The sequence below is a fragment of the Mytilus trossulus genome, chromosome 9, assembly GCF_036588685.1.
Source record: "Mytilus trossulus isolate FHL-02 chromosome 9, PNRI_Mtr1.1.1.hap1, whole genome shotgun sequence".
NCBI lineage: Eukaryota > Metazoa > Mollusca > Bivalvia > Mytilida > Mytilidae > Mytilus > Mytilus trossulus.
Window position 1 is genome coordinate 78778084 of NC_086381.1, and position 13634 is coordinate 78791717.

The window sequence follows — 13634 nt, forward strand, 5'->3', positions numbered from 1 at the left end:
TTAGCCGGAACTTTTTTTCGTCCAAAGCGCGATCAATTTTATTTAGTTATTCAATGTTTTACTATTACCAAATATTATATTGAACTGAAAAAATGAATATATTTCAACTGCTTTAATTGGTCTGCATTGAATAAACTGCCTTATGATAGATGTACGTAGTTCCTCCTTTATACATATGTACAAAACACTACTTATCACTAGCAACACGGTGGGTGTACGTCTTGCAAGAATCCAGAACTGCTGATCCTCACAAAACACATGACTTTTTTTTTTTGTAAATGTTCACCTTCAGTCTCGCTATTCTTTGGTGTGTGTGCATACTACTCTTTTGAATTATATGTTGAGGTTTTTGTATTATATATCAGTCGTTTTGGTGTTCTCATTTATTGTTCTTTGTCTTTCTTTTTGGCACTTTAAATACAAATAGTTTAAGATGTGGTATTAGTGCCAATTAGTCGACAAGTTGCATGTCCGACCTTATCCGATCTTCCTTCATTTACAAATATCAGTCACAATAATCCTTTATTATTATTATTCAAATATAGTTTGTACAGACTACCTACTAAAATATTCAGTGACATATTTGAGATTTAAAGATATAATACGTTATGCAAAAATCAATGAGTTGTTAGTTCTTGTCTGTTTTTTAATATCACAAAATTAAGTCGTAACTATGTTTTCCATTTGAATAGTTTCTCGTTTGTTTACGATATTTTTCTTTCTTTCAAATGTTTAAAGTCCGTTCCGAAAGTTGATTTATAGTTGCTAACATCCTCAGTTACATCCATGTTATTAGTTAAGACTCTGATCTATAATATAGTCCAAAGCATGTTGAATATTGTTGAACGGCAGCTGTTTAAGGCATCACAAACTCTATATTCATGAATTAGTATGATTAACAGAATATATATATTGATTCGAACAAATAGATCACTAGAATAAGTAAGTCTAAGGACTAATATTCTAGGTACATCTAGCTTTAGACAACACATCGCGTACGTGCCAGTTCACACTATATAGCCCAGGTGGTCGTGTGGTCTAGCGGGACGGATGCAGTGCAGGCGATTTGGTGTTACGATATCACAGTAGCATGGGTTCGAATCCCGGCGTGGGAAGAACCAAAAATATTCGAAAGCAAATTTACAGATCTAACATTGTTGGGTTCATGTTTAGACGAGTTGTATATATATGTATATATATAGCTTCAACCAAAATATGTGTTTTATAAATCAATATCAATTTAGGATACAACGGATTTAGTTCCACAAAAGTTATTATATAATCTTTTAAAGTGGAAAAAACTCAGTGATTAAAATATGCAAGGGGGAGGAACTCTATAATGATCTATAATATTATTATCACATGACCTCAAGTGAAAGACTGTTTTTTGGTAAGTATATATATACACGTAAATTATAGTCATTCGTTTCATACGGAATGAATAAGGCGGCAGAAATATATTTTAAAAATCACACCAATATTTCATCAAAATATGTTAGTTAAAACACCACAAATCGAGGTAAATAAACAATATAATGTAGGAATAAAATAGTGTTAAGGTTCATCATAAGGAATTGAAAAATATGGCCGTGTTTACACCTCAAAAATTACGATGAGTACAGACAAACTGGTACATTCAGGAAAGTTTTAAGGCATGGCAGGAACTAGATATATAAAAGTTATATGAAGTCTACGTTTCAGAAAATGAAAAACTTACCTGCATTTTGATGTGCATTTTTTTCCAGTCTGCAAAAGATAGCAAAATAAACAAACACCCGAGTTTCATTTGATACGGTCCACTCAGTTACACAGTTTAAACCTGTTAAATCACCTATTGTTAACAGGTGTCTATTGTCCATCTATTATCCATTTAAATCAATACTACTCACAACATTGATTATATGAGGGGAGCTTCTCAATCGTTTTCACTACTTAGTTAATTTTTGCACCTTCTGCAGGAACGAAAAAAAATGGATAGCAAAATCTAGAAAAGTTAATAATTTTCTGAAACATAAAATGCATTTAAAATTTATATATCTAGTTCCTGCCATCCCTTAAAACTGTTGCAGGTGTATAGGTTAGTCTGTACTCAGAGTAAAATTTGGGGTGTAAATACGGTCATTTTAGCCAAAAGGTTATGATGAACCTTAAATGTCGGTTTGTCGTATTGATCCTAGATAATGACTTACCTAAATATAAAAGACACGTACTACAAATGTTTTATTTTTAGAAAAAATATCTATTTTTAAATGTAGTATCGGTACTGGCATGAAAATACGGATTTTTTGTGTTATTAAAATTTGCTGTTACAAAATGATAGAAATTATTATAAATTAAGGAATGTATCTACCTCGTGCAAAGCTCTGATTTCTTTCACGGATTTGGCTATATTTTTTGGACCTTTTGGATTATAGCTCTTCATCTTTTATATAAGCTTTGGATTTCAAATATTTTGGCCACGAGCATCACTGAAGAGACATGTATTGTCGAAATGCGCATCTGGTGCAAGAAAATTAGTACCGTTAATTTTATTTTATATACATGTATATATATATTTCCAGTTATCTCTACGACATATGACTATGGATTACACAGTTCAAAATCTGTACACAAGTTTAAACAAAATCTGTCTCACACGATAAAAACTTTATTGTATCTGCCGGTAATTAACACGATTTGGTACATTTTAAAATCAATTACAACTAACAGGGTCTAGATGGATTTTATAAAATCAAAGAATTGTGGGTAAATTATACAGAACAAATGGCAAAAAAAATGAGAAAAGGAGATAAAAAATAGAGAATAATGGGCAAAAACAATTAAAAATAAATAAAGAAAAAAAAAAACCCGGATAATTAAAATTTGTAGTACGAACCTTATACTGTAAATGATGCTTCTAAAATAGTACAATAGTTTGGAAATACTTTAATATTAGAACCATTATAATTATAGTCAGAGGTATGTTTTTTAAGTTTTATTATTTTAAAAAGTGCACGTGCAGAAGAAGCACAATTATAGAGTTATATAATTTCAAACTTTAAAGTTTGAATATTTAAAAACTGCAATTTGCAGAAGAAGTTGTTTTTATATTTTTATTGATATTTTTTTAACAGGGTCGTTATAGAGAAACATGGCCGCTCCACCAGTAGGTCGATATAAAATAGGTACGTAAATGTAGATCATAATAGAGAAACATGTCCTCTCCTCTAGTAGGTCGATATAAAATATGCATGTAAACGTAGGTCGTTATAGAGGAACATTGCGGTTCCACCAGTAGCCAGCTATGATATAGGTACGTACATTTATATGTAGGCTGTAATAGAGAAACATGGCCGTCAAGCAGTAGGTCGATATAAAAAAGGTACGTAAATGTAGGTCGTTATAGAGGAACTATGCCGTTCCACCTGTAGGTCGATATAAAAAGGTACGTTAATGTGGGTCGTTATAGAGCAAACATGACAGCTCTACCAGGTAGATATAAAATAGCAAAAGTACGAGAGAAATCATTCCACCACTTGTTCATGCAAAAAAATTTCATGAAAATAGCTTGACAACTTTATATTATACAATATACGATTAAAAGAAGATGTGGTATGATTTCCAACAAGACAACTCTTCACAAGATAACAAATGACACAAAAGTTAACAACTCCAGGTCACGGTAAAACCTTCAACAATGAACCAAACCCATATTGCATAGTCATGCACCTATTAAAGGCCCCGAACTGACAAATACAAAACAGTTCAAACGAGAAAACTAATGGCATAATATAAGCACAAAAAATTCTAGAAAAACAAATATGTAACACATCTACAAACGACAACCTCTGAACTACAGGCTCCTGACTTGCAACAGGCACAAACACACAGAATATGGCGATGCCCATAACCAATTATATAGAAATGCAAAAGAAGGGCTAAATATACACTTGCAAATTGATATCATATACTAGTACACCTTCAAAATTGCCAGACGCAACAATAAAGCAACAAAAGAATAATGAATAACTGTATTTATTATCAGTAAATCTACCATATTACATCAAGGATATAGACTTACATGGAAAATTCATAGAATCTTGATGTCAGTCTTCTTAGTTGTGTGTTCGTTCTTTTTTTAATTATATTTTGATTTTAATTGCCCATTTCAACAACTCAAATTGTGATACTGAATTTAGATCTTTTTTCTGTTTTGTGCTATGAAGTCTTTTGTACTGATGTGTGTGCTCTCATCATTTTATGATAACTGAATGTCTGTAGCACATTGGAACAACTTTCCCGAGGTTTGCCTATTGGTTTATTACAAGCACGCCCGTGTGCGCACGGACATCTTTATCACATGATTTCTTAAGACCAAGGTAAACAAGAACGACCTTTAAATGAGTCTCCTTCAAGATTATTTCGATATTTATTAGATATTGTTAATCGAAATTACATAAAGATACATTTGAATAATATAGGGCTATTGCATGAACATTGGGGAATATTGTCCCGAGTAGATTTTTTTATTGCACGAGCTTGTGAGTGCAATATATGTTCTACGAGGGACAATATTCCCCAATATTTATGCAATAACCCTTTTATTGTATAGCAATATAATATTTGAAAGTACAAATAGGTTTAAACTTAAATTTTGACGTTGATGACGTCATGAATTTTGAAAATTTATAGCACTAATGCATTATTGGAATTTATTGCACGCTAACTATGGTTACTTTCTGTGGGAAATAATATATTGCTATATAGCAAAATAAAGTTATTGTGTTATTATTCAGGACCAATAACAGAGAAAGACACTCTGGTTGAATATGCCATGACACCACGACACACGGTAAAAACCTTTCAAGTAGGAGATGCTATTCAACATTTAGCACCAGGATCAGAGGAAAGCAGCATCTTACCTGACCTCCGGGAGGTTTTACCACTTATAAAGGAGATGCCGGTTTATGAGGACGATGTATTTATAATTGCATCTGCTAAAACAGGTAGTTTATAATTAAAAAATACTTAATTGGAAGCGGTTTTTTTGTGTGACGTAAAATTCATAATGAATTGTTTAAACTTACAAATTTCAGGAAATAATAGCCTTTGTTAGTCTTATAAAAAAGATGTGGTATGATTGCCAATGAGACAACTGTCCACAAGAGACCAAAATGACATAGACATTAACAACTAAAGGTCACCGTACGGCCTTCAACAATGATCAAAGCCCATACCGCATAGGCAACTATAAAAGGCCCCGATAAGACAATGTAAAATAATTCAAACGAGAAACTAAACGCCTTACTTCTATAAAAAAAAAATGAACGAAAATCAAATATGTAACACATAAACACACGACAACCACTGAATTACAGGCTCCTGACTTGGGTCAGGCACATAGTGGCATTATTGTATGCATAAATAATGTGGCGGGGTTAAACACGTTAGCGGGATCCCAACCCTACCCTAACCTGGGACAGTGGTATAACAGTACAACATAATATCGAACTATAAAAATCAGTTGTTAAAGGTTGTTTAGTCTTGTATGTTTTTTAATTTTGGTTAAATTGTATGTTTCGAAGTTGAGTGTAGCGTCTATTTCGTTGAACTAGTATATATTATTGTTCAGAGGCCACCAAAGCTTTTCTGCGTGTGCTGGAATTTTCGCTGCGTTGAAGACTCATTGATGACCTTCAGCTGAATTCAACTTTTGGTCGGTTTGTTGTCTCTTTGACACATTCCTTGTTTCCGTTATTACTCTATTCTGGACAATTTTAAATCTCTGTCTATTTCTGAAATTATTTCTAACATACTTTTGATTTTTACACCCTGTATGCCAACATTCCCAATGTGAAATTATGAAATTGTTTTGTATAAATATTGAACACAAGATTTTTTTCCTATGTGACGTTTAAATTTTCTGACGTCAGTAACGCGGAGCAATACATGTGTTTTTAATTTGATAGATACTTTTGTGATTTTTGTAAAATTGTTTGTTTTAAGATTGTAACACAGTAATGACTGCTGTACTCATATGCTGACTATTTTATTTATTATGTCTATGTTGTTCACGCATCGTTGTAAATATAACGAAATTTAATGAAACTGTCGTACAAGTGAGAGGATTACCGCTATAAAACCAGGTTCAATCCATCATTTTCTACATTTGAAAATGCCAGTACCAAGTCAGGAATATATCAGTTGTTTTCCATTCGTTTGAAGTGTTTTGTCATTTGATTTTACCATGCGATTAGGGAATTTCAGATGGAATTGTCCTCGGAGCTCAGTATTTTTGTGATTTTATTTTCATCTAATAATAACTCATTATCCTAAAGATACACACAACTTATAGAAATATATAGTTTTTGCTCATTCTTACCAATATCAAGATACATGTATACTCAAACCTCAAGGACAAAAACAACCAACACATATTAGACGTATGTCTCGTGAAAACAGTTGCGCTTGCGGTATTTAAGCGTGCTGTTTAGTTTGTCGTCGTTGTTGGATTCAGCTTTTGAAAAGTTTATGATCACATTTTCTACGACACAGGCGAAATTCATATACGTGTGTTAACATTTATTGAAACATAAGAAGTTTGCCATGTTGACATTTATATAGACATATTCGCATTGTATTCTTACTCTTGACAGGAACGCATTGGACATGGGAGATTGTAAACATGCTAATGAAAGGTAAAACAGACTACGAGAAGATGTCAAAAGCTAGAAGACAGCTAGAGTTCCATTACCCTGACGAATTCAAAGACATGCCGAGACCTCGTGTCTTCAATACACATCTACTTTTACATCATATTCCTAAGCAGGCTATTGAAAAAAAGTGTAAAGTAATTGTGGTTCAGAGAAATCCAAAAGATACAGTTGTATCTTTGTTTTACCACATGAAGGCTTCTGGGGCGTTTGATGCTGAGACAACATTTAGTGAATTCCTGTCAGCATGGATGAATCTAGGTGAGAACTTTATCTTTTTTAATATTTAAACACATTTATTTGTAGTGGATTGGGAAAAAAAGCTTCCATTCTCAAATTTATTTACAACTTATATTTATCCCTTTACACTTTGCGGGTTCCACTGCTGCCTTGTAGCGGCAGTAGCCTTCTCTTTTTCGAAATCTACAAGGGTGTCTTTTACGTGCAATATACATTTTTATGGCTATCTCTTATCATGGGTCAGCCATTTATCATCGTTTCCTCAGGACCATACTCGCAAATGATGTCGAAAATCAGTCCGTGAAATTTTCATCCCGGACCGGGATTCGAACCAGGAACCTTAGTGTTGGTGGTCCGATGCACTAACCACTACACCACGGCTCTTTTAACATTATCTGATAGTTTACCGAGTGTGTGTTTTTCCAAATCGTTACATTTTGACTAATTTTGAAATAGCATTACAGTTGATGGCAAGCGTATAAGAACTAACTTTTTCCTCAATTCATATAAAAATATATATTATTGTTTATACAAAAAACAATAATAACAAAAAAAACAAAAAATACAGTAAATACAAAATAGATATAGGAAGATGAGGTATGAGTACCAATGAGACAACTCTCCATCTAAGTATATCGAAAATTTGGAATAAACTAGTTTGGATATTCTGTTTCCTTTACTGTATGACATTGTTTAGAATTTTAAAATGATAGTCAGCAAACATCCTCAATTCAAAAATTCCGAAGCATGATCGTCTAATTTCCGAACTTTCCCGAAACTCTGAATTTAACGATTGATTACAGGGTTCTTATTTGGAAATTACTTTGAGTTGTGAGATCCTTAATGCAATGTGCAAAAGTCTTAGGGTCATTCGTATATGGACATGCGTGATGAGCAATTAAACGAGGAAATATCGATTGTGTGTCATCTTTATTGCTTGAAAAATATATTTAACAAGGTTTTTTTCCTGTTTTTGACATATATTTATGGATTGAATATTTGCGTATTTATACTGTAAAATATACTACGACCACCAGGGACAAGTAATATTTTGAAATCAAACGACGAAAATCTGTAACTGTGTCACGTGCTTAGTTCATATGTCTTTTTAAATTAATGTTCATTGTCGTTTAATCTGTAGATTTTCTTAGAAACCGATAAAAAATGGCAACTTTTTACTTTCAACAACTTTTCTTTAAAGCAGATGTTATCCATGAACAATTTACATTTTTACAAACTCAAGATAGTTATTACTGAAATGGGAATATTCAGCGCAATTTATACAATTTCTAATGATTTTAGTTGTGTACGATACATTTAAGATTCTGCTTATGGATGACAGGATTAAACTCTTGATTGTATTATTACGAGACATATTTTAATGAGGTACTACGACGAGTGTCATTATTAGAGTCGGAACTTACCTGTTCCTTTTGATGCATCTGAGCATTATTTTATGTTTACGGTGAGACACGCACTGTTGAAATTTGAGAATTATGTCCTACCAAGGGGCATTCTGTTTTTCGATCTGTGGTACCGTCCTTTCGTCCGTCAATTCGTCCAACTTCAGGTTAAAGTTATTGGTCAAAGTAGTTTTTGATGAACTTAAAGTTCCATCAATTTGTAACTAAACACATATGTTTCCTATAAAATGATTTTTCGAGTTGTATTGCAGAAATTGGAGTTTTGACCCCAAATTTAACGGTCTGCTGAACATAGAAATCGTAAGTGTGAGTGGGGCATCCGTGTACTATGGACACATTATTGTTTCTTGTAGTGTTTTGTGAACTATACGTTAGAAGAATCCGGTATCAATCCTTTTTCCACTTTTTTTTTATCTACTCTTGGTATTATTTAACATTCAATGCAATAATCATGCTTGTTTTTCAAATAAATATTATACATGTATAGTAAATGTCTTTTACTTGTTTTATTTTTCTCAGAAACAGTCACAAACCACAACTGGTTTTATTATACCAAGAAACTGCAAGAAATGTTATATGACCAGACCGATTTACCCATGCACAACGTCTACTACGAAGATATGAAATATGTAAGACATTTTGAATACATTTTTTTTACAGGTTTATTTCTTACTTTACGTAAAATGACAAAAGTCAACACGTACATGTAGTTGGAATTTCTTTGGTAATGACTGGTACCCTTCTGTTAGTTTGAGCGTGAGTTGTTGTGTCTCTGAACGTTTTCTTAGGAATATCAGTTTACACTATAAGGATAATTTGAATCTATAACAACATGAAAAATACATTTGTAGGGGATACAGACCTTCAAAAATATCTTATTATCATTCAAATAAAAGTTGTGTGGATTATTAAATTTAACGATAAAATAATTATTTTGATCGCGGAGTCACCGCCGCCATATTTTTTACATGGTTTCAAATAGAAGTTCCGTCAACGTCTTCAATCGAAAAAAAAACACTTAATGAACCACTACCGAAAGCCCTATCGACCCTTATTTAAACTTGCAAATCAAACAGAAAGATTTTTAACCAAACATGCCTGCAATGTTTATTGTTAAGTGAATGCTTCTGAAGTTGAATATTAAAAAAACACATAACATTAAAAAATGGAATAGAGATTTACGGTGGTGTATCATAGTAACACCTGCATACTATTTGAGAAGTTGTGGTGATGATTAATTTTAATTGAATTCGAAATAATTAATTTTCCAAAATGTCGCCTTTGATCACTACTCGCATATAGTTATAGTGAGTATATGTATGTGTATTGCTTGCATATGATGTGCACACATATGTGTATACAAAGTATACACATGAGTCTTAAGAACCAAGTTGTACAAGTATTGTATACAAAGTGTGTATGTGTATATACACATGAGTCTTAAGAACCAAGTTGTACAAATATTGTATACATACATGTAGTGTGTATGTGTATATTCAAATTATCCTTCTTTTTTTTTTATTAAGAACCCATTTGGTGAGGTGAAGAAAATCGTGGAGTATTTAGATATAAATAGAGCTGACGACTTTATACATCAAGTTGTGGAGAAGTGTTGCTTTGATAATCTGAAGAAAGCTGATGACACCAAAGTATCTGCTCTTGAAGGAATTCCGAAGCAAGCATTTTCATTTATGTATAGAAAAGGTAAATTTATCGACAGCAAATACAAAACAGATATACATGGCGGAAGATGTGGTGTGACTGCCAATGAGACAACTCTCCATCCAAATAACAATTTATAAAAGTAAACCATTATAGGTCAATGTACTGCCTTCAACACGGAGCCTTCAAAAAGTTGGCTCACCACGAACAAAAAAGCTATAAAGGGCCCCAAAATTACTAGACTAGTAAGTGTAAAACCATTCAAACGGGAAAACCAACGGTCTAATAATGTTCAGATTGTTTGAACGGGTCAGGTAACGGGAGATTAATCTTACACCCAGTGATTCGTGTTTTAATAGTTTGGTTTCCATAATGAGGGAGATAGGACCTTTATCGAGACCCCATGATTGTCACTGTTTAAGTTCGGGGTTTCGAGAATTTTTTTTTATATTTATAATATGACATTGAGGAGTTGTGGAGATCTACTCTTTGAAAAAGCGACGTGTGCATAACCCTCGTCTATTTAGAATGTCAAACGCGCACTTGCCATGTATGGGGTATGATATCCCAGTGCTAACCGGCTTGTGATAATTAAGAAAATTTACCTATATCACTTAGCCAGCGATCCTCCATATCCCATACTAGTTTGAAAGTCCATTCATGAGTCAGCTCATATCACATTTTCGTCACATTGCTAAATAATAACCGAGCAATATATATCTGGTCGATATTCATTGGTACACTGTTATTTATATTTTGTTATTGCAGGAGAAGTCGGAGACTGGAAGAACCATTTTACTGTCGCAGATAATGAAGAATTTGACAGAATTTACAACGAAAGAATGAAAGACATTAAGTTCACTTACAAATATACATTATAAACAGTCGATTGGTCAATACAACAATCTCCCATCGTTCTAAATGTTTCGTTGTACTTTTTTAATGCAATGCAGTAAAATTTTGACCAAGTATTGTTTCATGCAATGAAACAAAGAAAAAAGTGTATGTTTTTGTTTACTGTTGATTCATGTTCAAATTATATATTTTTTATTCAGAAAGGATTCAATGCGTACATGATGTTTGTTTTACAAAATGAAAATATAATGACAAACTTGTTTTTGGTCGGAGGTAAATAGTAGACAACTTATCAAATAAAATTGAGAATGGAAATTGGGAATATGTCAATGATATAACAATCAAAGAGCAGATAACAGCCGAAGGCCACCAATGGGTGTTCAATGTAGCTAGAAAATACCAAACCCGGACGTGGTTCTCGGCTTGCCCCTAAATAAACATGCAACAGATCGATAAAGTTTGAACACATCATCAGTAGCACTCACACATCAAAACAGTTGTTAGGGCCTCGGTGGTCGAGGAGTCTTAGTAGTAGAAGTATATCACTGGCCTGTCAACTCTGAGGTTGTGAGTTCGAATCCCACACAGGTCAGGTGTGTTCGACTCCTATATTAATTGATTGGATTGGCAGTTTTCCTACCGTCTCCAGCTACCACCAACCAATAACAACTGACTGCCATGAAATAGCACAACAGTGCTGACAGTTGCGTGTAACATTGTCAACAATGAATCAATCAATCAGAACAGTTTGTGAGGCAAGATAAATGAAGAGTATGAAAGAAGCATTCTACAAAATACGGCTCAGCCGAAGGCTATTGATGCCATTAGGTAGACATTTTTGGGTTTAGAAAGATTAAATATAAATATTGTTTTACTATCACTACACGAAATCCAGGATTTGAAGAGGTACGCAAATGTTATGTAAATGTATTTGGAGACCGACATTTACATATATTTACAAACCGCTGCATTTAGTTTATCTTGTCTTTACATGCTGTAAATATCAATATTTCTTGTGCTATACCCTCCTATGGGCGGTTACGAGAGACCGCGATTTGTAAAATATATAAACACCTAATCAAACCATTTTGAAGTTTAGAATTTGTATATATTTATGACCGTCGCAAAACTTTTTCAAACTTATGTTTTTGTATACCTCTGCAAATGGAAATCTTTGTCATGTATTTTTCTATGATGTAAATTTATCCGCAAATGTGTTTCTTTGTTCAGGTAGCAAAGCATCATCATTCAAATGATTTTATAGGGGTTATAAAGTGTAAGGTGCATCTGCATTTTTCTGGTATATAAACCAATTCAAAACGAGAACTTTATAGAGGGTGCAAAGCATCATTTCCTTTAATCTGCAGAGACCTGTCAAATGTATTGTAAAGAAATAATTTTGTTAGTCTTTATTGTCGGCTGAAATGTATGTCAAATCAGAACATATCAAAAGCCTTTGAACATATTCCGAAATGTATTGTAAATACATAGATTTGCGGACAATTTGTTTAACAGAGAAATGTGGTCAAATGATAATATCAATGACATGTGTAAACATATTGGGCATATGTAACTTTAAATACATATGCAAAGAAATGATAAAGAAAGATATTTCAGACAGCTAGAAATGTATGTGTAAATATATTGGGCATTTGTAACTTTGAATACATATGCAAAGAAAGAACGATATTTTAGACAGCTAGAAATATATGGTAAATAGATATATTTGCTTTTAATTTGCTGATATATTTGAAAGATGCAGATTATATTGACAAATATTGCCATAGCTTTACTGGTCAAGCTATGATATGACAAATATAGCTGATTTGGGATGGGTTTTGGCATATTGGTAATATCATTTATTATAAATGTATTTTACTAATTTCGTTTTAATAAAAAAAAAAAAAAAAAATTGGATCTTCATGACCTTCTCGGGCTCTGTTTGATGTACTGCGTCAATTTCTTTATCCATCAAAATCTTGTATTCTCGGTTAGTTAGGATGGTTCATTCACATAAAACGATCGTTTCCTTCGAGTATCGCTTTGAAAATTCTGGAATTGCACGAGTCATAATTCACTGTTTATAAAACATATACTCGTCCTGAATATGCATGAAATATTTGCCACTGGACGTTAAGCAACCAACAATCAATCAATCAATATAAAACATATAAAAAAATTTAAAGAGACATGTACTACAATATGTAATATATATTTTACTGCAGAGTATATATACTATACAGTCCGCCAAAAGTTAAGCACCACATAAATCTAATTGGCAATATTTTTTTTAACTATTTCGAAAAAAATATTTATGTTTGGTGTTTTGAATTACCTTTAACATACACTAAGAAAATTCATTACGACCAAAAAGATTGAACTCCGATAAAGCAGTCACGCAACCTTTTATTAAAGGTCATCTGTGCGTTATTTCCCCAGGTGTTCGTATTAGTGTTTGTACATTGGTCCGTCGACTGCATAGAGGCAACCTAAGAGCAAGTCGTGGTGTATAGAGACCTGTAATTACAGGCAGGCACTCTAACGTCAGGTTTCCATGGGAAAATGACGTTCTAAGCTTGAAAATAGGAAGCTGACAAAACACTCATTGGTCAGATGGGAATCAGTATCGTTTACTGTCAGTAGACTCCATAATACGAATTTCGCGGGAAAACAAAACGGCCGATGACCAAGACAATGTTTGCACAAGGACTGCATTCAGTGCTGGTGTTGTTCCAGTACGGGGTTGCTTCTTATACCGTTA

At 33.1% G+C, this 13634-nt stretch overlaps 1 protein-coding gene across 1 annotated transcript; it reads left to right on the top strand.

The window, feature by feature from the left end:
* The first annotated feature begins 1349 nt into the window (after nt 1–1349).
* On the top strand, nt 1350–10987 carry LOC134683441 (sulfotransferase 1C4-like). Its single transcript, XM_063542729.1, has 7 exons — nt 1350–1390; nt 3114–3164; nt 4776–4985; nt 6636–6953; nt 8876–8985; nt 9883–10060; nt 10787–10987. The coding sequence occupies exons 2-7, from the start codon at nt 3131–3133 to the stop codon at nt 10897–10899; spliced, it is 963 nt and encodes a 320-aa protein (XP_063398799.1). The 5' UTR covers nt 1350–1390; nt 3114–3130; the 3' UTR covers nt 10900–10987.
* Nucleotides 10988–13634: the final 2647 nt, after the last annotated feature.

What these genes read in the sequence shown, in the direction of transcription:
- LOC134683441 (XM_063542729.1), top strand. Translation starts at nt 3,131, where the DNA reads ATGGCCGCTCCACCAGTAGGTCGATATAAAATAG. An exon ending in GTCAGCATGGATGAATCTAG is followed by an intron (nt 6,954 to 8,875) that starts GTGAGAACTTTA and finishes TATTTTTCTCAG; the next exon opens with AAACAGTCACAAACCACAAC. An exon ending in ACTACGAAGATATGAAATAT is followed by an intron (nt 8,986 to 9,882) that starts GTAAGACATTTT and finishes TTTTTTATTAAG; the next exon opens with AACCCATTTGGTGAGGTGAA.